At 39.7% G+C, this 25,970-nt stretch overlaps 1 protein-coding gene across 3 annotated transcripts in view; it reads left to right on the plus strand.

Annotated features, from left to right (window-relative positions):
- Positions 1 to 25,970, plus strand: part of LOC150081753 (2-oxoglutarate dehydrogenase complex component E1-like) — a 1,213,922-nt gene that overhangs the window by 691,349 nt on the left and 496,603 nt on the right. For all 3 annotated transcript variants that reach the window (XM_090378853.1, XM_090378854.1, XM_090378852.1), the window contains exon 13: positions 23,424 to 23,526. In XM_090378853.1, coding sequence (XP_090234979.1) covers positions 23,424 to 23,526 — 103 coding nt within the window. The remainder of the gene's footprint in view (positions 1 to 23,423; positions 23,527 to 25,970) is intronic.

Consider the following 25,970-nt stretch of genomic DNA (forward strand, 5'->3'; position numbering starts at 1 on the left):
ATTTGATCCTTTGTCTTGAATATTTCCTACTTTTGTCCACTGCACCTCCCAATCAACCACAAGCAATCTATGTTGTGCAGACACACTTTCTCTGTTTATCGCCTTGCTGTTCCTCATTTCCTTTAGATGCCTCCTACGGCGGCACCTCCGTAGCCAGGTGGAAAGGAGCAGCAGTGCGTCTAATCAGCAGTTCTTGATTAGACCAGGGTTCAAGCCCATCACCACCAAATATTGAGGATGCGAAAAGGTCAGGGAATGACCACCGCATATCCCGGAGCAATATGGCCTTAGTTGCTAATGCTCCTAAAAACCAAAATAACAATAACAATAACAAGCCTCCTACGGCCCATGATATAGTCAATCTGACTTGTCCTTTCCCCACTCTTGTATCTTATCAGCTGGCTTTCTTTCTTTTCAAAGTAAGTGTTAACTATCGCCTGGTCAAATGCCACTGCGTGTTCTACTATCCTCTCCCCTTTTCTATTTCTTTCCCCAGTACTCCACCTTCCATACACTCTTCCTTCCTCTCTCTTGCTTCTTCCTAAATGTCCATTTAAATCGCCCCCAACAATCAACCTCTCTTTCTCAGGTATTGCCATGACCACTTGATCCATTTCCATCCAAAAACTGTCCTTTTTTTTCTTCTTTTTCCCCGCATCCTACTTGCGGGGCATACACACATAGTATTGTGGTCAAGTGTCCGCCCACTTCCAGTTTGATGCTCATAATCCTATCACTCCTTCTGTTAACCTCACACACTCCATCTTTTAACTCCTTATCAACTACAATACCTACTCCATTTCTTCCTCTCTCATCCGCTCCCCTAAAGAACAACTTGTACCCTTCACCGAGCTCTTTTGCTTTATTTCCCTTCCACCTTGTCTCTTGTAGGCATAGGATCTTCACTCTTCTTCTTTGCATCAAATCCACAATTTCTCTACTCTTTCCATTCATCGTCCCGATGTTCCTATTCTCACACTTTTCATCCTCTTCTTCTTCTCTAGCTGGACTAACTTCTTTAACCGAACCTGTCCTTTGTTCGATAGCCCTGATCCTTTTCTCACAGTTTCCCGGTGACGTGACTGCGCGTTGCTTATGGTGTACGCCCTAGCTATTCCACATATATTTTCCGTCATTCTATCATTTTCTTTTGTTTTCGCATAGTTTTTTTTTTTATGGCCAGATGCCCTTCCTGACGCCAACCTTTACCATTTATCCAGGCTTGGGACCGGCACCTACTGAGGCTGGCTTGCCCCCCCCTCGGTGGCTGGCTTCAAATGTGCACAATACAACAATGGTAATTTTTAGAATAGCTAGTTGTAAGTCGTTAAAACAGAACTGGTAATCGCAATTAATAAAACATCACAAGCTCGTGACCACCGGACCTGACATCATCACGAACAATGGTTGGGCATTCATGAAATTTATATTTAGTTCTTTTAGAAAAATTCTCAAGCCATTTCAAATTTAATTAATATCAGAAAAATAGAAATCTGGCAATTATTATTTCTTTTTCCATACAGTTTTTATGTAAAGAAGAATTTCACAGATTAAATAAATAACATAGTATTAATATAGACAGTAAATGTATACTTAGTGCCTATCATTATGTAAGACTTGTGAATGTGTTGCCACTTGTGAAGAGATACATAATAATATATGCCGACCGGGCTAGCCGGGTAGGTAAAGTGCTTGCCTAGCAACCCAAAGATTGCGGATTTGAATCCCGCCTTGGGCTTGGATCAGAGTACTGCAAAAACCTTGGGAGGTGCATTATGGTCACAGAAGCCGATGCGCCAACAACTAACCAAAAAAAAAAAAAAAAAAAAAAGCATAATATATTTATATTTATATATATATTTTGGATCATATATGCTTAGATAAGATTATCAATTTATACAAACATGAATTGCCTATTACAAATACACAGATTTTCACCAGATTCAGCTATAATAAACTGTTTGGACTTAGTCTGCAATTCAAGAAAATAGCTAGAAACCTTGTTAATAGTGATATTGAGGTGGTATGCTTTTGCCGTTTACCGCAATATCAGGCCTTTGTGGACAAACACCACAAACACATTATCACTGGAGATTTGAGTATCATTGACTACCCTGATCTGCCCGAAATTCTTTCATTTGGATTTAAATTTCGACCAAAAACCTATATTAATACCAAATCCATCATTAAGCAACTACACTTAGATCTAATGCAGTTCAGCCTAAAATTATCTTACAAACACAACATATCTTTAGAAGCGTTCCGCATGTGGCTTACACTCATACCAGGCTATCGAGAAACAGATAAGGTCCATATATTATAAATTACCACCCACTAATGTTTTCAATTTAGCCAAAATTAAACAGAAGCTTAAAAAGATACAAAATATGTTTATTTTTACTACCATTGATAAAGCCTCTAATAATTACAGTATAATATGTAAAAAATTTTACACTACTATATTATTAAATGAGCTAAATAATAGTACCACTTACAAATTAGTAATAGACAAACGCAACACCATTACTAAGACAATACGGGCTTGGCATAGAAAGTTAAAGTTAAGTAACAATAACACCTCGTATCCATACATATACTGTATACCTAAATTTCATAAATCTCCTACTGGTTTTAGATTTATAACTTGGTGCAGGGATAGCTACGCTAAGATTCTGCATCACAAACTTGTTCAACTACTGCAAACAGTTTTCGATAACATAGGTAATTCCAATATTATTCTCAATAATAGCCCAGTATTAAATTACATAAATAATAACATAGACATAAATACGATAGAATACATTAATACTTATGACTTCAATAACTTGTTTACTAGTATCCCTCATAACAGCCTAAAAACTGTGTGTAGTGATTATTACAATAAATATAAAAATATATTACCATGTCAGAAATACTACTGGGATGACCTTATTAACCTTTGTATTTTCAACAACTACATATTTAATGGCAGTAACTTATATAGGCAACACACAGGCATAGCTATGGGAGCATGTAGCTCTTGTTTAGTTGCGAATCTATACCTTCACATTTTGAAAATAACTTTAAGCACAATATTATTCTATACAGATATATAGATGATTTGATTGTTATTAACAAGCCTGATTTTCTCACAGAAGCAATTAAGTACTATCCGCCAGAATTAATATTAGAATGTACTAATACAAACAGTTCCAAATTAGCTACCTTCCTAGACTTAGACATAAGTATAGTTAATAATACTGTACACACCAAGCTGTATGACAAACGTAAAGAATTTCATTTTAATTCTGTAGACCTTACCAACTGGAACTTTAATATCTCTAAACGGATACATAGAAATATCATAGTCGCACAAGGTATCAAAAGAATATGCATATGTAACAAGATAGATACGCTTATATATTTCAGATCTAAGTTAATTAAAAATGGATTTCCACACTATATAATTGCACGATATCTACATAAGGCCAGCTAATAACTAATTGATAGCTAATAACAAAGGGCACTATAACCTAAACCCACATTGTATTATGGATAAAGTCTTGAACCTGCACTGATACAGCATAGATTTTGTAGGTTTTTTCGTGGAAGTTACTTTGGCATAGGTAGCCTTTGTTGGACATGTATATTTGTACATAGTAGGCACTGCCCATGGTGTAAGTTTTATATAGCTTACACGCATTGAAAACGTTGTACCTATATTTACTTTATGGGTAGGAACTTATTCTATTAACCTCTACAGCTACTTCGAGAGATATCTATTTGTTGGCATTTCTATGTTTTTTAAGCAGCATATACAAAATTGCAGAGGGCGCTGCATATATTAGAATTAATTATAGCAATCTAGTGATATTAACTACTTTTTCTGGCACCTCCGTAGCCAGGTGGGAAGGAGCAGCAGTGCGTAGCACACGCTTCTTGATTAGACCGGGGTTCGAGCCCGTCACCACCAAATACGGAGGATGCGGGAAGGTCATGGAATGACCACCGCATATCCCGGAGCAATATGGCCTTAGTTGCTAATGCTCCTAAAAACCAAACATGTAACTACTTTTCCTGGGGGGGGGGCCTTCGGTCGGTAAGCATATATTCAACACGTGCTGATTCATTCGGTCTTTCATATTCTTTGCTTTACAGTGGTAAGCAGTTTTCTTATATATATATATATATATTTTTAGCTTATACTAAAGGACTTTACCTTGATTGCTATAACCAGGATCCCTTACTATAAGGGACGGGAATTTACACTCCCGGTTATATCCGAAGTTAATTTATGATTTAACTTTTTCTATTCTTTTTCATATTCTTTGCTTTACAGTGGTAAGCAGTTTTCTTATATATATATATATTTTTAGCTTATACTAAAGGACTTTACCTTGATTGCTATAACCAGGATCCCTTACTATAAGGGACGGGAATTTACACTCCCGGCTATATCCGAAGTTAATTTATGATTTAACTTTTTCTATTCTTTTTAACTTTTGCTGTAAGATCCATATTTTTCATAGCTCATGAACTATTAGAGTAATTCGAGGGGGATTGAGGTACTATATCTATACTTTGACCTTTTCCGTTCGCCTTGGTTAGCTTATGCTTCTACTGTTACTTCGCAATTGCTGATTCTACCGAGATTATATATTATATACTACATATGTATAAGTCTAACTATAGATGAATCTCTTTCTATGATTTAAAATTTGGCTATCCGTTGGGCTAACAGTCATCTTGCCAGCTTACTACTAAATTGGGATATATCAAATTAAATATCTTATTGTAATGGATGGTTGTTATACATCTTTAATGTTATTTTATGCTACCTGGTTATCTTATACTACCTGACTATCATTTGGGCATAGTTAAGCTGGACAATGACTACAGAAACGGATAGCTTGTTAATTATGGTTGATACATTGAAAAGGTTAGCCCTCGAAAAAGTCCCTTTCAATGTATCTAATTGCCTATAATTAACATTTTAATTTTTCTTTTAATGTTATTGATATGTAAGGTTTTCCTTATTTTATTTGGCATATATATTTTTTTTCCAGTTTGCGTTGGGCTCTGGCATAAGGCGTTGGGTTGCTTGAGAAGCTATAACTCACTAGCTTTCGTATTATACATTATAGCCGGCTTAACTTTGTCTATTATTGCACTATTATAACTTACCACTACAACTAATATCTTAAATATATATATATATATATATATATATTAGCATTAGCAGAGGCATACGATGCAAGAAAGCAAGCTTATGCAGCTTCAGCCAAAAAAAAAAAAACTCTCCCATTTCATTCCTCCATTTGTTCCAAATGCCTGTCCAGCTCAGACAGGTGGAAGCCTGTTCCACCAATCAACTACCTGCTGGCTAAAGGCAGATTTCCACACATTATTCTACAACTATCTTCCTTCAATTTGGTGCCTCTGTAGCCAGATGGGAAGGAGCAGCAGTGCGTAGCACACACTTCTTGATTATACCGGGGTTCGAGCCCGTCACCACCAAATACGGAGGATGCGGAAAGGTCAGGGAATGACCACCGCTTTTCCCGGAGCAATATGGCCTTAGTTGCTAATGCTCCTAGAAACCAAATAACAACATAACAACAAATAACTTTCTTCAATATGAAACTGTGCCCCCCTCACGTTCCTAGTCTGAGCAAGACAAAGAATCCCATCAGCATTCAGCTTGCTCAACTCATTCAAGGCCTTATACACCTCAATCAGATCACTTCACAGGTGCCTATTCTCCAGCCGCTGCAATTTGCAGGATTTAAGCCTTTCTTAGTAAGAGCACCCCTTTGTTCCCCCTCACCAATCTTGTCGCCCTTCTTTGTACTCGTTCTAGCAACTCTGCATCCTTCCTAAAATGAGGCCTCCACACCTGTACACAGTACTCTAGGTGTGGCCTGACCATTGCCTTGTATAACAGGATTCTCCCTCCCTGTCCCGGCTAGCAAAATTCCTATATATCATTGACAATACTTCATGACCTGCCCTGGCAGCCTGTCTGCACTGTCAGCGAACTTCACATTTGGTTCACAATTACCCCAGGTCTTTTTCACTTTCCACTTCCCACTTCCCTGAGTGTAGTACCACCCAGTTGGTACGTTTCTCTTCTGTTATTGCTACCCATATGCAGTACTTGGCATTTGTCAATATTAAACTCCATTTGCTACTTCTCAGCCAATTTTCCCAACTTATCTAGATCCAGTTGGATTAGCATACTGTTATTACTGTCGTTAACAACCCTGCCAACCTTTGTGACATCTTGGACATTAAACCTCATATACCTTCATCAATATGGTTGATAAATATGCAAAACAACAATGCACCCAACACCGAACCTTGGGGAACTCCACTAATAACATTTGTCCACGAGGAACACTGTTCATTGATTACCACTCTCTTGTCTCCCACTCAATCATCCCTTTATCCATTATAGCAGCTTACCCTTGATGCCATACCTTGGTTGTCATGGAAAGGGATTCCTTAGGACAGGATATGGAAAATACGAAGGGAAAATCAGCCAGTGTCTGAGGCATTCTCAGAGCAACCACAGGCTCAACCCTCATGACAACTGTGAGCCCACAGAAACTACAGGTGGTCCTAAATTCACACCTGCTCCAAAAAAGAAATAAAAGAAAGTGACAGGACAAAAGCCAGAACGCAAAACGCAGTGTGACACGAAGGAACGGAAGCAAATAAACTAACAACCTGACTTTAGCATTAACATTAGTAGAGGCATATGATGCAAGAAAGCAAGTTTATGCAGCACCAGCCAAAAAAAAAAAAAAAAAAAAAAAAAGCTCAGCTTGTTTTTTTTACGCTCTCAACTTCTACAACAAAGGATGGAAATGTTCCACCAAACAACTACCCGCTGGCTAAAGGCAAACTTCATACATTTTTTTTTTCCTGAATTTGAATTTATGCCTACTCTGGTGATTATTCTGAGCAAGAAGAAGAATCCCATCTGCATTGAGCATGCTTAAACCATTCAAGGCTTTATACACCTCAATTAGATCACCTCGCAGGTGCCTAGTCTCCAGACACTGTAATTTGCAAAACTTAATCCTTTCTTCATAAGAGCAACCCTTTATTCCATTCACTAATCTTGTTGCCCTTCTCTGTACTCGTTCCAACAGCTCTACATCCTTCTTAAAATGTGGCCTCCACACCCACATACAGTACTCAAGGTGTGGCTTGACCATTTGCCTTATACAAAATGCCTGTATATCATTGACAAGACACGATGAGATACTCTTGCAGACCGTCTGCACTGGTCAGAAAACTTCATATCTGTCTGGTCCTTTTCGTTCTCTACAACTGTTGGTGTAGTACCACAGAGTTGATACGTTGCTCTGGGGTTACTGCTTCCCATATGTTGTACTTTACATTTGTCAGTGTTATGCTTCATTTGCCACCTCTCAGCCCAATGCTTAACTTTTCTAGATCCTGTTGCAGCAGTGCACTGTCATTAGTGTCCTTAACAACCCTGCCAACCTTCGTATCATCTGCAAACTTGGACATTAAGATTAATATACCATCATCAGTATCATTTATAAATACAGAAAACAACAATGGACTCAACACTGAACTCTGAGGGACTCCACTAATAACATTAGTCCACGATGAGCAGTGTCCATTGATTACCACTGTCTGTCTTCTCCCAGTCAACCATCCCTTTATCCATAGCAGCAATTTCCCTCCAATGCCACACTGCTCCAATTTGTTCAGCAGTCTTCCATGTGCAACAGTATCAAAAGCCTTTCTAAGATCCAAATATATATCATTAAAATTATTCCCTGCGTCCAGTTCCTTTGTGACCACAACATAGTATCCAATCAAATTGGTCAGGCAAGACTTTCCCCTAACAAAACCATTCTGGTTTTGTTAGGGGAACGTATCAACTCTGTGGTACTACACCGACAGTGGTAGAGAACGATAACTGAAGTCTTGTCTAGACGATCCTGCCGTGCTTCTGTAACCAGTGCCTCCATTAAGGCACCTCCTAGGCTGGTGGGGGCAGGAGCAGCAGTGCTTAGCAGATGCTTCTTGATTTGACAGGGGTTCGAGCCTGTGACCACCAAATTCGGAGGATGTGGAAAGGTCAGGGAATGACCACCGCATATCCCGGAGCAATATGGTCTTAGTTGCTAATGCTCCTAAAAGCCAAAAAACAAACAACAACTAACAGCCTCCATTAATTTTCCTGGAACAGAAGTTAAACTAAGAGGTCTATAATTACTTGTGTTGCCCTTTGATCCTCCTTTGTGAATTGAGGTCAGATTTGCACATCTCCAGTCAATCGGTACCTCCCCTTCCAAATATTATTGGCTATGGGTTTGCTTACTTCCTTTGCTGCCTCCTTTAATAAAACTGGATATATCCCATCCACCTCGGTGCCTTTTTTATGTTTATCTTCAACAATTTCTCCTCCACTTTCCTCTCAGTTATTACAAAATCATCTAGCTTACTGCCAGAGTTTAACTCACCTGGCATTCCCATCCCTGAATAACTCGTCATTTGTGAATGTAGATGCAAAGTACTCATTTAGTTTGTTAGCCATCTGAGCAGGATCATCAATAGTTGAACCATCAATATCCAGTGGACTAATAATCTCCTTTGTGACTTCATTACAGCCCAACCTATATCTATCATAGGCTTCCATATCATCCATTAATATATATGTATCCATGCATTCTTCTTCTCTGCCATATGTTTCATTAGATCATTTGACATCCAGTTAGGCCTAAACTTTGAACAATGTCTTAGTTGGTATATAAAGCCTAGTAGCTTCCAAGATAAATTCTTTGAATGCTTTCCATTTTGAATTTGCTGTTGGTAACATCAACAGTTGGTCCCACCGTATAGAATTTAAATACTGTCTCACACCACCGTAGTCGCCTTTACAAAAGCAAAAACCCTTCCCTTTACCCCTGATGGTAGTTACCCCTTTGAGTAAATACTACTTCAGCACATTGTGATCACTGCCACCTAGCGGTTCCTTTATCTGCAGATTCTTAAAACTTGAAGAATCACTACTCATAATCAGATCAAGAGTATTACTCCCTCTGGCTGGCTCCCGGACATGCTGATGTAGAAAACAATCATCCAGTAAATCCACAAAAGTCTTGCTAGTGTGTGAGTGACCAACCTACAAATTCCAGTAATACTTGGAAATTAAAATCCCCCATTATAAGACTCTCTGATTTACTAGCCCACTCTATTTCCCTGTACAGTTTCTTATTATACTCATCAGAGTCAATAGGCCTATAACACACTTCTATTCTCAATTTTTATCGCCCAATGCTTATATCACACCAAACTGACTTGGCACTGCACTGTCCATCGATGTCAACTGGCTTCACTTCCTTTGACTTTATGTGTTTCTTAATTAATAGCATAACCCCTCCTCCCCTCCTGTCCTGTCTATCCTTTCTATATACATTGTATTCCCCAAATTCCAGTTCCGCATTACTTATATCTGTGTGACACCACGTCTCTGATATCCCAACAATATCTGCCTTTGATGTTTTGAGCAATGCCTCAAATTCATCAAATATATTTTGCAAACTCTTTGCATTGGTTTATACGCATGAGTATCCATGCACCTGTTCCTATTCTTAGCTACCCTAACACAACCCATGTGTTTACTTGTACCACAATGACTCCTAGCAGCCACTGAAATACCCTGCATCTTGTTTTCCAGGCTGCTGCTAATTCCAAAAGAAGCAGTGAAAGAATCAATTCACCTCTGCGAGTGGCTACTGTTAATCTATTAGCCCATGTATCCCCCCAAGCTTGCAGTTTTCCGTCCCACATAACACTACCTCGATAGCATCAGCAAATATTCTTGCAACCTTTCTATTTAAGTGTATCCCATCCCTGTAGAAGCAGTCTCTCCTGTTAACAAGTGCAGACTATGCAGAAAAAAATTCTACCTCTTGAGCCTTGCACATTCTTTCCAGGGCCGAATTGATCGACGAGGCTCTCATCATATACTCCCTCATATCGTGTCTGGGCAGATTTGCAGACACCTTCAGATTCAACCCCAATTCACTGCTTTTTTTCAACAGTGACCTGTACTTGTTAAGTAATTCCACCGCTCTTCTACTCTTAATATCTTAGTGCCAACGTGTACAACAATATCACCTTTTGTTCCCTTAAAAGATGATGTCCGCTCTTCAATCATCAACCTTTGCCCCTGGCAGACATACTCTGGTTCTGTTCCGCCTGTCCGTTTTACATACCATGTGCCCTGTTTCCCTGACAATAGAGTTATCAACAACTACTAGTTCCTGTGGGACCAGTACATTCTGCCTTGGGGGGGGTTGCCAATGTGTTGCATGGTGATCAAGTGCAAGCTCTGGCATTGATGTGGGCAGCTGAAAGCTTGATGGGCCTTTCACTTTATATCCTTCAAGGGCATACACCCTGTCCTTCAAGCTCTCATATAGGCCCATAACAACGCTGGGTTGTCGTCTGATTTCCTTACACTTCTTACTTCACGCGCGTGCACACACACACACACACACACACACACACACACACACACACACACATCCCACCTTGGCAATATGATGTCCTGATTGCTCCACAAAAATCAAGCAAGCAGTGCATTTTAAAAGGCTGTGATTCAGAGGGCAACTGCCCTCCTCAGTTCTCCCCTGAGCCACAGCATCCCCCTTGACAATATCATGTTCCATACCTGATTGCTCCACAAACATCAAGCCAGCAGTGCATTTTAAAAGGCTGTGATTCAGAAGGCAACTGCCCACCTCAGTTCTCCCCTGAGCCACAGCACTCCATTTAGCTTTAGCCTTTTGCTTTGCTGCTCTGGTCTGAGTCATGATTTCGATTCAATTTCAGTACAAAATTATAATCCTAAACTTGTATCCCAACGCAGTTATAACACTGTATATCTATATTTTTTTTTTTCAGTATCGAGTATTATCTTTGAGCTCTGTTATATAACTTCCGTATCAAGTTATATATTAATTAATTATGTTACGTTTGTAAAATCTATATCATTATATGTATTTAGTTAAAAAGTACAATTTAATTGACAATGGAATTTAACAAGATTAATAAATTTTACTGATTAATTGATAATATTATATACTATACTAAGCTAACGCTATCTAGTTCGGGATATAACGACTTCCTGCCTATGGACCCCTCCCGGAGGGAAATGTACTTGAGCAAGTCCTTAAATTTAGAATACAGCTTGAAAACAAGCTAAAGGCGTCTACAAATAGAATTACCATAACTCTGCACGGTGAACTGGTTGGGCTGTGGATTAAAATTGGAAACAGTCCTTCTAAATGTAGACCTCAAATCTGAAGTCATCGCCTTGAAACTTAATGCATACATGGAATGTTGGTGCGAACAAATGCCACAATGCGACCCTACTTACACAGAATCGCTGAGGAACTTAGACCAACAACCGCTGGTCCAAGCAGAACAGAGAAAGAAAACTCTACTCCCAAAACCAACCTTGTACTTCTTAAGCCGATGGCCTCTAATCCTGCTCAAACTAGTGAGCAAGTGAAACACACAGTGATAACCAACCTAACTACAGATCTATAAAATACTAAAATGAAATCAATAAGAAAAGCAAGACACGCTGGTGTCATAATAGAGACTCCAATGCAAAAGGATGTGACACAATTCTAAATAGCACCCAAGTCCAAATCTTTAGGCCTGATTGCAGAGACCAACAAAGAAAGGCCCATCCATTATCATCTTTAAAGTTGTAAGGATCTGAATTCTGATACAGTCATGAACGAGTTATATCATAGGAACCTGCAACAACAACAATTTCCAGAGGAAGCCCTCAAGGCTCTCATCAGCCCCAAATACCAGACGAAATCATGGGGCGGAAGTTCTACCAACTGGGTAGTTGAGCTGGCTCCCCAGGGTTGGCAGTTCATAAACCAACAAAACAGCGTCTTCATAAAATAGGGCAGTCACCATTTCAGAGAGCATGTGGCTGTTCCCAACTATTATAGATGTTGCCGCTTTGGCCACACTGCACATACCTTTACTCAAAAAGAGTCCATGTGTGGTCATTGCACAAATAAAGGTCATGAATATAAACATAACTCCTGTCCTAATAAATCATCTGATTTATTAGGACATCTAATATATGCCAACTGCAAGCTACAAAATATAGACCATGCTCACTCTGTCTGGGACAGCAACTGCCCCATCTACCTAAAAGCAGAGTACTCAACAATTAAGAATAAACAATGGATATACAGTGTTAACAATATAACACTCACAGAGTCTCCCTGTTACAAAATAAAGCCCAAGGAGCAATTGCAGTTGCTGGCCAGCTACCCCAGAAAGCCGAGGAAGAAAACATTGACATCCTCCAATTACAAGAACCATACACGTTAGCCAAAACTGTCAAATGCTATCCCGCTTCGTACAAAATAGTTCAGTGTCGTGGTGACACACCTTAGGCAGCTTTGTTGGTTCACAACCCATACTACACGGTCACTAAAATCTCTCACCTCTGCCACACCTGGGCTGCCTGCGCTTGCATCATCAGCCCTGTGGGAGAATTCTATGCCATCTCCTTGTACTGTAGACCAGGCAAGGACAACCTCCCAGTAATAACCTACCTGCAAGAACTCTCCATAGAACTTCCAAATGCTAGAATATTGATTGCTGTAGATGTCAGTTGCTGTCAATGGTAAATGCACAATTGACACCCTTCAGAAGATAATAGCAACTGCGAACACTTGCACCCAGAAGTACTTTCTGGTCATTTCAATAGACTTTGCCAGGGCATTTGACACCTTCCCGTCCTGGGAAGGCTCCGACTTGCAAAACTTCCTGCAAATTTATACAAAGTCATTCTCCAATACCTCTCACACAGGTATATCACAGTGATAGCACCCTATTCTCAAGTAAATTGCCAAGTTCATAGAGGCTGTCCCCAAGGATCTATATTGGGTCCCATGTTTGGGAACATGGAACTCAATGAGTTTCTTCAGCAAGACCTGGGGTGCATTAATTCTCTAACCTACGCCGACAATCTCGTCCTTATGCAGCTGCAAACAGCAGAACAAACCTGGAAACTGCCGGAAACAGCACCCTGAAAACCCTCCAGACATGGTCCGCTCATTATAACCCGCAAATATCAGCAACCAAGACCAGCTCCATTCTCTTGAAAATAGATGACACCTTCACCCATATCGACCTCCACAAATCAAGATCGGAAACACTACAATCCGTATGGAGACACAACTGGACTCAAATCTCTCCTTCAAACCTCATCTACAGTATTTGCACAGAAAAATCAAAAGCTACTCTACAATGATCGCCAGAATTACCATAAAGTACTAGGGACTTAAGAGAAGAACTCTCAGACTCTTCTATAAAACTATTTTTCTACCTGTCATCACCTATGCTGTCCCTGTGTGGTTCAGCAAAGCCAACACAGTTGTCAATCAACGAAACTTTGACACCATTCAAAGAATAATCCTGCTTACCACTTCTCATGTTTGCTGCACAGTCAGCACTCATGCTGTTCAGGCCCTTGAGGAAGTTCTCCCCCCTAGACCTGGAGGTTGTGCATTGCGAGCTTCTATTTAACCTTGCCAGAGGGGTATCTACTACCTTCTGGGATAATACCACCAATCCAGAAAACATCCACAATGGGGATAACAATGTCTCACCATCTATTTACATAACCTCTGGCAGTCCCGTTGGCATGACACAAACAAAGGTGCCGTAACAAAAAAAATTCCTACCCGAACTTCAAAGAACCCTGCCACCATGGTTCTCTCCAGGTGTTCTGACTTCATACCCCTTTTCCCAGCCATGGGGCCATTAGAGTGAAGCTAATCACAATGGGATTAATGGAAAATGCTTCCTATTCCTGTAGTGTCCCAGAAACATGGGCATCTGATGTATCATTGCCCCCATGAACGAGGACTTAAGGTGCATCCTAATCACAAGAATCCAATCCGGTTCAACTTCAAAGACGGGAGCTTTTTGGAAGAAGAAGAACCCTTCCTTCACCATAAGTCCATAGACTGGAACACCAGTCAAAAGTAACGAGACCTCACCAATTATGGAAAACTTTTAAGATAAACCTACGACACTACCAAGTCGGGACTCTAGTCCCATGCCACTCCTTATCTAGTTCCATGGAACCTGACCAATGGACACACACACACACACACACATGAATCGGGCACCAACATAGTCCCAGATGACTCTCAGTTTCCAGAACAAAGACCGCTCTGAAGATGTCCTGTGTATGTCCTTTCAAGCGACCGTACCTGATCAGCAACAATAATCTGGACCCAACCCACTTAATGACTCCAGGGTGGCTGTGCACCCCAGATACATCTGGTAACTTTGTTGACCATGCTGAATTGCCTGGAGCAGCGCTGTAGCTTGGTTGCCCAATGGGCAATCGTATTTGCACACTCCTTTGAGTAGAACCTTTTCCCCCCTGGGGGAGAAGAGCTCCCCCCCCGCTCCCTTTTTTTGTGGGGTTTGGGCATGCCCCACTGCCAAACCGGGGTCATATTTCCTGTTGACCCCCTACTTCCAATCTTCTAGCCTTCAGCCTTCGTCCCACATGTCAAAATTCAAAAAAAAACAACAAAATGCCTGACCTATTAGAAAACTTATCATCTTTCAGCAGTTGTCCTCTTAGCCCCTCTAAACAGCAACTAAGTATCCTCCCTGGCATCTATTTAGGGCCTAGCCACTGAAATCCCAGGAAAGTAGGTGGCAGGACCTGCCAGAGTATTTTAGAAACAATGGTACACCCTGTCAGCTTCCCCAAAGCAAGATGTGGTAACGTCGGGTCCCACTAGGGGCCTGGTGGCCAATTGACTAGATGAACAAAGGGTACAACACACTACATAGCACATAAACCACACACCTCAAAATCTCTGGCTTGATACAAAACTCATTTGCGGAGATGGAAGAAATCTCAGGAGCCGTTAGACACCAACATACCTTACACCTTATCCCAAGAAAGAGTCTCCTGATAATTTCAGGAAATTCTGTATGCTCCTGATTTTTGTGAAGTTGGATGAAATCGGTAGGGGCCATTACTGGTTACAATGTTAGCATACTGTGCCCGGATGTGTCAAGTGTAATGGTTCAAGAAGAGACTTACCCATAATGTACACCTCAAACAAAATAAACAATAATTCGGTTCAATCCGGTTATATAACATTCATATCGCAGCAATATTATATCCAATTGTTATTTGAGACTAGAGTTAGTATTAAAGTGGCAGGAAGGCCGGTGCCACCAATCAGAGACAGTCCTGTTGGTCACGTGATAAACGACAGCAAACAAAAGGCTTTTGTTTACCACCATGAAGCATGGTAAACAAAATGGCTGCCTCCATGGCTACATAATTATAAGACACAAAACTTACAGCTAGGCAAAAACCAATTTGTAGTGAACCAATCATCTAAATAATAATATGAATCACTGGTGCTATTCAAGAATAGTTCACGGCACCACTCAAGTTTTAAAATAAGCAATAATATCAAGGTTATCCACAACAGGAAATTACAATGTTAACAACAGCCAAACCTATATGACATCTCAGCACTGTGTTCTGTTGAAATCAATGATGCACAGCCCTAAATTAAAATTGCTCATATTTTCAAAATGCCTTAGAAGTTAATCCAAAAAGAAGACTTTAAACCACTTTGAAGACATAGAATATCAGAGCACCAGATTCATGCAACTGACCAGTACTTGGTCAGCGCTACCCTATTTATTTATGTTAAAGAATTTTATATGCTAGTTTTCCAGAATTTTTCAAATTATCCAGTTTCATTGTGGAAGCATATTCCTAATTTGTTATTTCAAATTGCCTTGTGCATTGGTCAGGTTCCCAATCAAGTGACCTCAGAATGAGCTTGGCAATAGAAGCTGAATAGTGCATAATGTAGATTTAAATATAACAAATTATCGCAAGCTGTGTTTTGAATTTTAACAATTCCTCTTAGCAGTGCTGATTGTTGGAGAATATTCAGCCAGGTTATAAAAAGCAAAGAGTAGTAATAGTAAAAGTAGAGGTATGTGATGCAAAGAAAGCTTGTCAGCCAAAAAAAACCTGAATTTCACACATCTCTTCCCTGTAAAAGTTTGTCTAGTTTCTCCTTGAATTTATTTAAGCTATCAACTTCCATACGTACAAGTTAGTTCAAATGCATCATATTAGTACACATCTAAATTCTGAATTAGCAAATTTTTGCAAACGCAGCATCGTTTAAGTTATATCTCATATTATGAATACCTTCACAACGAGTTGCCATGATATTGCACTACTTCATACTAATATGATGCATTTGCACTAACTTGTACGTAGTCTAATTCTCTTGCAGCTTGAGGCATAAGCCCTTAATGCATTTTAGTCTTAATTCATCTTATATACCATCAGGCATCTCTCATATTGTGGAGTTCTACTTCATAACTGTTTTGCCATAATTACATCACTAGGGTACCTACCCACCCACCAACCAAAGAAGGGTCAAATAGTCCTGAAACAGTGCCATCTCGGTGGTGGTATCTGCTGAGAATAAGTAACAACAGTCTTCTCCTTTTGGTGAAGTGTTACCTATTCGAAGGAATGCAATATCATGGCAACTCGTAAAGGTATTCACAATATGACATATGACTTTAGCATTAGCATTAGTAGAGGCATATGATGCAAGAAAGCAAGCTTATTCAGCATCAGCCAAAAAAAAAAAAAAAAAAAACCCTCTCCCATTTCACCCCTCCGTTCGTTCGAAATACCTGTCCAGTTGAGCTTTAAATTTGTTTAGGCTATCAACTTCAACAACAAGTGATGGAAGTCGGTTCCACCAACCAACCACCCGCTGGCCAAAGGCAAATTTCCGCACATCTATCCGACATCCGTCCTTCCTCAATTTGAATTTATGCCCTCTGAGGTGATTATTCTGAGAAAGATGAAGAATCCCATTGGCATTGAGCATGCTCAAACCATTCAAAGCCTTATACACCTCTATCAGATCACCTCGCCGGTGCCTAGTCTCCAGACTCTGTAATTTGCAAAACTTAAGCCTTTCTTCGTAAGAGCAACCCTTTGTTCCATTTACTAATCTTGTTGCCCTTCTCTGTACCCGTTCCAGCAGCTCTACATCCTTCTTGAAATGAGGTCTCCAGACCTGTATACAGTACTCAAGATGTGGCCTAACCATTGCCTTATACAAGGGAATAATCACCTCCTTATCCCTGCTAGAAAAATTCCTGTATATCATTCACAAGACACCATGAGCTACTCTTGCAGCTCGTCTGCACTGCTCAGAGAACTTCATATCTGCCTGCACAATTACCCCCAGGTCCTTTTCATTCTCCACCACTGTCAGTGTAGTAACGCAGAGTTGATACATTGCTCTGGGGTTACTGTTACCCATATGTAGTACTTTACATTTGTCAATGTTAAACTTCATTTGCCACCTCTCAGCCCATCTGTTCAACCTTTCCAGATCCTGTTGCAGCAGCATAGCGTCAGTAGTGTCCTTAACGACCCTGCCAACCTTTGTATCATCTGCAAACTTAGACATTAAACTTGATATCCCATCATCAATATCATTCATAAACACCGAAAACAACAATGGACCCAACACTGAACCTTGAGGAACTCCACTAATAACATTAGTCCACGTTGAGCAGTGTCCATTGATTACCACTCTCTGTCTTCTGCCACTCAACCATCTCCTTATCCATAGCAGCAATTTGCCTCCAATGCCACACTGCTCCAATTTGTGCAGCAGTCTTCCATGTGCAACAGTATCAAAAGTTATTCCCTGCATCCAGTTCTTTTGTGACTACATCATAGTATCCAATCAAATTGGTCAGGCAAGACCTGCCCTTAACAAAACCATGCTGCGTCTGAGCTATAACTGAATTCTTATCTAGATGATCCTGCAGTGCTCCTTTAACCAGTGCCTCCATTAATTTACCTGGAACAGAAGTTAAACTAACAGGTCTATAATTACTTGTGTCAGCCTTTGATCCTCCTTTGTGAATTGGGGTTACATTTGCACATCTCCAGTCTATGGGTACCTCCCCTGAGTCCAAAGAAGCTCTCATAATTATGGCTAGGGGTTTGCATACTTCCTTTGCTGCCTCCTTTAATATAACTGGATAGATCAAATCCACCCCAGGTGCCTTTTTTATGTTTATCCTCAACAATCTCTCCTCCACTTTCCTCTCAGTTATTACAAAATCATCCAGCTCACTGCCAATGTTTACTTTACCTACATCATTCTCCTTCCTGAATAACTCCTCATGCGTGAATGTAGATGCAAAATACTCGTTTAGATTGTTAGCCACCTGAGCAGGATCCTCAACTGTTGAACCATCAATATCCAGTGGACCAATCTGATTCATCCCTTTCCTTCTCGAGTTCAAGTATGTAAAGAACTCCTTTCTGTTTTTCTTTGCATCCTTTGCCAAGGATTTTTCGTAGTCTGCCTTTGCCTGCCTAATCTCCTTTGTGACTTGGTTACAGACCAACTTATATCTATCATAGGCTTCCATGTCACCCATTAATTTGTATGTATCCCATGCATTTTTCTTCTCTGCCACATGTGTCATTAGTCCATCTGACAACCATTTAGGCCTAAACCTTGAACAATATTTCTTAGTTGGTATGTAAAGCCTGGTAGCCACCAAGATTAGTTCCTTGAATGCTTCCCATTTTGAGTTTGCTGTTGGTAACATCATCAGTTGGTCCCACTGTATAGAATTTAAATACTGTCTCAGACCGTCATAGTCGCCTTTACGAAAACAAAAACCCTTCCCTTTACCTCTGATGGTAGTTACCTCCTTGAGTAAATCCCACTTCAACACACTGTGATCACTGCCACCTAGTGGTTCATTTATCTGCAGGTTCGTAATGCATGAAGAATCACTACTGATAATTGCCTCACGAACATGCTGATGTAGAAAACAATCATCCAATAAATCCACAAAAGCCTTGCTAGTGTGCAAGTGACCAAACCGCAAATTCCAGTCAATATCTGGGAAATTAAAATCCCCCATTATAAGACTCTCTGATTTAATGGCCCACTCTATTTCCCTGTACAATATATTATTATACTCATCAGAGTCATTAGGCCTATAGCACACTCCTACTCTCAATTTTGATTTCCCTATGCTTATGTCACACCAAACTGACTCGACACTGCCCTGTCCATCGATGTCAACTGGCTTCACTTCCTTTGACTTTGTGTTTCTTAATTAATAGCATAACCCCTCCTCCCCTCCTGTCCTGTCTATCCTTTCTATATACATTGTATTACCCAAATTCCAGTTCCGCATTACTTATATCTGTGTGACACCACGTCTCTGATATCCCAACAATATCTGCCTTTGATGTTTTGAGCAATACCTCAAATTCATCAAATTTATTTACCAAACTCCTAGCATTGGTGTACACGCAGGTATACATGCACCTGTTTCTACTCTTACCTACCCTAACACAACCAGCAGTCTCTGAAATATCCTGCATCTTGTTTTTCAGACTTCTGCTCATTTGAATAGAAGCAGTGCAAGAATCACTTCCACCTCTGCCAGTGGCTACTGTGAATCTATTAGTCCTTGTATCCCCCCCCCAACTACCAGTTTTCCGACCCACCTAACACTGCCTCAACAGCATCAGCAAAAATTCTTGCACCCTTTCTATTTAAGTGTATCCCATCCCTGTAGAAGCAATCTCTCCTGTTAACAAGTGCAGTCCAGGCTGAAAAAAATTCTACCCCTTGAGCCTTGCACAATCCCTCCAGGGCCGAATTGATCGACAAGGCTCTCATCATATACTCCCTCCTATCGTGTCTGGGCAGAATTGCAGACACTTTCAAGTTCAACCCTAATTCACGGCTTTTTTTCAACAGTGACCTGTACTTGCTAAGTAATTCCGCCGGTCTCCTACTCTTAATATCATTAGTGCCAACGTGTACAACTATATCACCTTTTGTGCCCTTAAAAGATGATATCCGCTCTACACCGTCATTAACCTTTGCCCCTGGCAGACATACCCTTGTCCTATTCCACCTATCCTTTTTACAAAGCATGTTCCCCGTTTCCCTGAGAATAGAGTCACCAACAACTACTAGTTCCTGTGGGACCAGCGCATTCTGCCTAGGGGGCTGCCCCTGTGTTGCCTGATGACCAAGTGCAAGCTCTGGCGTTGATGTGGGCAGCTGAGAGCTTGATGGGCCCCTCAATTTATTTCCTTCGAGGGCATCCACCCTGTCCTTCAAGGTCTCATAAAGGCCCATAACAACGCTGAGTTGTCGCCTGATTTCCTTGCACTCCTTACATCGTGCACACACAAAGACATCCCCCTTGGCAGTATCATGTCCCGTACCCGACTGCTCCGCAAACATCAAGCAAACAGTGCATTTTAATAGACTGTGATTCAGAGGGCAACTGCCCCCCTCAGTTCTCCCCTGAACCACAGCACTCCCATTAGCTTGAGCCTTTTGCTTTGCTGCTCTGGTCAGCGTCATGATTCCAATTTAATTCAATAAAATTTAAAACAAAAATTAAATCCTTAAGTTATATCCCAAAACAGTTATGTTATATATATATATATATATATATTTTTTTTTTTTTTTTCGGTATCTAGTGTTCCCTTTATACAACTTCCGTATCACGTGTACCACTATAGTTATGTATTAATTATTTGTTACGATTAAGTCGTTATATATATACAGAGTTAAAAATACAATTTAATTGACAATAAAGTTTATCAAGATTAATAGATTTACTGATTAATTGACAATATTATATTATGCAGTATACTACACTAAGCTTATGCTATCGTGTAAAAATGGCGGGAATTCACGAACAGTATTTCTACGGACTCGTAAGTATTGATTAGCTTCGAAATCTCGCTATCTCAATTTAGAATAAACTAAGGATCCTGACTAGGTCTATAATCTGCTTATAGAAGATAATTTGATATAACAATTGGTTAATAAATCGACTAAATTTGGTTAAAAGACCTCTCGTTCAATTTGTGACACGTGGATTTGATACCGTTACCGATACTAAGTAATATCTACGAAATCTCTGTCTAAGTTAAACTTTAAACTAAGTATCGTAACTAGGAATATAAAGCTACTCTAGAAAATAAGTTAATATGACAATTTAAACTAATAAAGCAGAAAATAAATCAGGAAAAACTTCTCTGTTTGAAGAGCTTTAAGGAGCAATGTCTGCACAGGCTAACCTCGCACCCAGACTTAAACAATGCCACCTTTGCAAAAATTTGCTAATTCAGAGCTTAGCTGTGTACTAATATGATGCATTTGCACTAACTTGTATGTAGTCTAATTCTCTTACAGCCTAAGGCATAATAAGCCCTTAATGCATTTTAGCTATCAATTTCCACAACGACAGATGGAAGTTTGTTCCAGCAATCAACTACCCTAGTTGATTGCTGGAACAAATCAACTACCCTAGTTGATTGCTGGCTAAAGGCAAATTTCCACACATGTATTCTACAACTGTCTTTCTTCAGTTTGAATTTATGCCCCCCTCAGGTTTGTGATCTGAGCAAGATGAAGAATCCCATCAGAATTGAGCCTGCTCATCCCATTCAAGGCCTTATACACCTCAATCAGATCACCTTGCAGGTTCCTAGTCTCCAGATGCTGCAATTTGCAGAACTTAAGCTTTTCTTCATAAGAGCACCCCTTCGTTCCCCTCACCAATCTTATTGCTCTTCTCTGTACTCACTCAAGTAACTCTATATCCTTCCTAAAATGAGGCATCCAGACCTGTATGCAGTACTCAAGGCATGGCCTCACCATAGCTTTATACAAAGGGATAATCACCTCCTTTTCCCTACTATAAGAAGTTCTGTTATATCATTGATAATACCCCATGACCTTTCTCTGGCAGTCTGTCTACACTCTCAGAGTAAGTTCAGATCTCTTTCTAGTTAAGCTTTGAAAATACTACTGACAGCAAAGTCTAGACAGTGGTGCTTTTTTAAGAACAAAACTTTGATATCAACATTTCTGAAGATGTCATAGTTTGCAACAGTATCTTTCTTGAAGCAAGCAAAAATCATTGTGGTCTTATTCAATATCCGAAGACTGAAAATTGCTAGGTAAACTAATGTTTAAAAGCACACTATACTGGGTTAAACATCTTATGGCTATATTTTAATATAAATTGTGCATTTTGACAGTTAAATTTAATTTCTAGTTCAGTGTGTACTTTGAAAATACCTCCTGTTTTTTTTTTTTTTTTTTTTTTTGCATATCTTGACCAAATCATCATCATCATCATCAGCCATTTTCAATCCACTGCAGGATGAAGGCCTCTCCAGCAACTTTCCAGTTCCTTCTGTTTTGAGCACTGGCCATCCATTTACTACTCAAAAACTCATGAATTTCATCTATCCATCTCCGCCTTTGTCTTCCAGGTTTTCTTCTAGCCCCTCTTGGGTACCATTCTGTTATTTTCTTAGTCCATCTGTCATCATGTCTTCGAGCTATGTGTCCTGCCCAAGACCATTTTAGTTCTTTAGTTTTGATAAGAATGTCCTTTACTTGAGTTTGCTGCCTAATCCATGTGTTTCTCTTCTTATCTAACAGTCTGATTCCCAATATAATTCGTTCCATTCTTCGCTGTGTAGTTCTTAGCTTCTCTTCCATTCTTTTGGTGAGTGCCCAAGTTTCACTTCCATAAGTCATGGTGGGGAGTATACATTGATTCATTATTTTACGTTTCAGACAAACTGGGATATTGCTCTTCAGTATGGGGCTATATTTCCTGAATGCTATCCATCCAAAATTTATTCTTCTCTTGACTTCCAGCCATTTATCATTATTACAGCTAATAACTTGTCCCAGATAAGTATATGACTCCACCTTTTCAATTACTGCTCCTTCAATCATTATTTCCCTTTCCGTGGCATACTTGTTCATCATTACTTTTGTTTTATCCATATTCATCTTTAGTCCAAAAATAGTTCCTATATACTTCCTGCTGACAAGTGCCCAATCTCGTTTTGAAAGGAGATTGGACACTTGCCAGCAGGAAGTATATAGGAAGTTTTTCATTCACAAATGCTAGCTTTGACTTTTGAAGCATTCACAAAGCTTTCAACTTTCAAAAAGCCTGTCAGCATTTTGAAAGTCAAAGCTGGCAGTTGTGAATGTTTCTCTTTACCAGGCAAGTCTTCTGCTTGATTTAGTGTGTAAACAAATGTTTGATGTGCATTTTGTTTGTTTGTTTGTTTGTTTGGCTATATTACTTATGAAAAATATTATTTGCACTTAAATTGAATCTTATTAATTATTGCATTATATCGTCACATTCCACCGAGTTTTGTTTGTATTTAATTTTTATTTTATCTTACATTATAAATGTTTTATTGATTTTTGAAGGAGGAGAAAGAAAAATATGAAGCAATATTGCAAGAGGCTCATCATAATGCTGAAAAGGAGAACAAAACTTATAATAAAGATTGGTTGGACTCACCTTGGAGTGGTACGTTTACATATTAACAAACTGTACATAAATTATGAAATAAATGAACAAACAGTTTTAGTATAGGAAAAATGATGCAAGTAGAAGAGGTTTATGTAACATCATGAGTCTAAAAATATTCAGTATGTATCCCTCAAATCCAGATAATGTTTATTTCACTCAAATGTAATGTATTAATCTTATATGTAACTGTGTGTGTACTTTTATTGTATTTCTTATTGTGATTTTTTTTTTCTAATGGAGACCAGTTAAGGTAAAAGAAAACAACAGCAAAAAAAAACGTTCTCCAAATCACCTGTGCATCCCTTCCAATTTTCACAACACCAGGTTTGTTTCAAGAATCCATTACTTCTGAACTGAAAGCAAATTTTTGCACATCTATTGAAGTCCAGCTATCACACTCTAAGATACATCAGCTGCCAGCCTAATTAGAGTAGTTTGCCTTTGAACAATTTATTAGAAATTGAAAAAATACAATACATTTATTCATTCACATGAACATTGATTTTGCACTTATCAGGGGCTTTGAATGGATCAATATTCAAAAGAAATTAACAAAATTTATATAATACCTATATATTTCTGTTCTCAATACCCAGAAAAGAAAAAAAAAAGTTTACTGATATTATTTGTCATCATTCTTCTTTTTCTTGGTGATTCCCTTCTACTTCTCTCTCTCTCTCGGGATAATTCAGAAATTTTTTTTTTTTTTTGGCTGGTGCAGCATAAGCCTCAGGCTTCCTTGCACCATATGGCTAATAATAATAATAATAATAATAATTATAAACCCTTTTTTCCTTTTTATAGGATATTTTCTCTCCTGTGACAGATACTGGTACCAACTGCATGGGGAAGTTGGTTGTGTCCAGTTATTATTATTATTGTTGGTCGAGGAACTCTCTGAATATCCTATTTAGGTTCTTATAGAGGTCTTTGGCACCATAATGGTGGTTGATACGATGATCGGGATGGCCATTACTTGTTCCATATGCCACATACCTTTGACTTCTTGTCTTAGAATGGTGGAAACATGTGACCATGTTCCCACCATTCTGAGTACTTTCTGGTATGTTTTATGGAGGTTGTTGATGTTGGCCACCACTATGTTGATCAGGTAGGTAACCATTTCCTTTTTGTCAGTGAGGGTTAAGTATGGTCTGTTGTGTGGGACTGTCTTGTACATTATGATGGCATGGTTCCAGTATAGTCTGTGAGTAGATGTCCCTAGTACTGCCTCAGGTTCATAATTGTAATACTGTGAACTTTCTTTAATCAGCTGGTATATTTATGATACCTTCTGATGTCCTGACCACCATATGTAGCTGTGAGTGAACTCCATCTGGGTGATCACACCGTATCCTGCAGTGATGTGCTCTATTATTTCTGGGGCCAGGTGGAGTTGCCGAAATGAAATGTGTCAACTGTCACTGTGGGGTCCTTGGCAAGGCATTTCTATACTTCCTGTGTTGATCACTTGGTGTTGGATGGTGAGCATGACTCCTTCAGTCTCGGAAGAGGCCTTCTGTTTGTGAGCCAAGCATTGGAAATCATCTTATCTATGTATTTTTTTTCATGGAGGTCATTGTAGTATCTGCCATAGAGTGGCTCTTTGCCTATTTTTTGTCTTTGTTTCTTCTGTCTGTGTCAGTGTGGTCCTCCTTGTTGAAGTTGAGGGTTTCCTGCCGTTTGTCTTTCTTATTATGGCTTGGTAGATTTGTGCTGTGGTTTCCGGAAATAATCCCACAAGTCCTTAATTGCCTCTGTCTCTTGTTCAGTGACATCAATCAAACCCCTCCCACCTTGTTTGTGGGCTATGGCCAGTTTTTCAAAGGCCAGCTTTGAGTGGAGTTGGTACCTCTTGGTCACCATTACCTGGTTGATCTTAGAATCTCCTCCAGTGCAGTGTTGATTCAATCTATGATCCTGAAGGAGTACGTTATTACTGGGACTGCATAAGTTTTAAGGCTGTGACCATGTTCCCACCATTCAGCTTTAATTTTTGCAGGTTTCTCAGTCTCTGATGGTATTTCACAAGGTAAGGTAAGGTATGTTCGTGTCAGACGGCACCTGGGATTTCTCCCATCTCCGCGTGTGTTTCACTGTATCGAGGACAGTACACTGTCAAGCCAGAGACTTGAAAGTGTGTGGGTCGTGTCTGTGCAGTGTGATATGTTGTGCCCATTGTTTATCCGGCTAATTGGCCGCCAGGCCCCTAGTGGGGCCCGACGTTGCCCATACCCTGCCACGTGGAGGCTAGCCGGGTGTATCCAGTATCACAACAATTTGCTCTGGCAGGTCCTGCCACCTAGTTTCCTGGGATTTCAGTGGCTAGGGCCTATTTAAAAAAAAAAAAAAAAAAAAATTTATGCATTTGACATTAATGCTTAATGGGATTGCTGTTAGGAAATCGCTGGTTAGGGTTGAACACTAAAGAGATGTGTTAA

The sequence above is a fragment of the Mastigoproctus giganteus genome, chromosome 8 (genome assembly GCF_048544385.1).
Source record: "Mastigoproctus giganteus isolate SK-2022 chromosome 8, ASM4854438v1, whole genome shotgun sequence".
Classification (NCBI taxonomy): Eukaryota; Metazoa; Arthropoda; class Arachnida; order Uropygi; family Thelyphonidae; genus Mastigoproctus; species Mastigoproctus giganteus.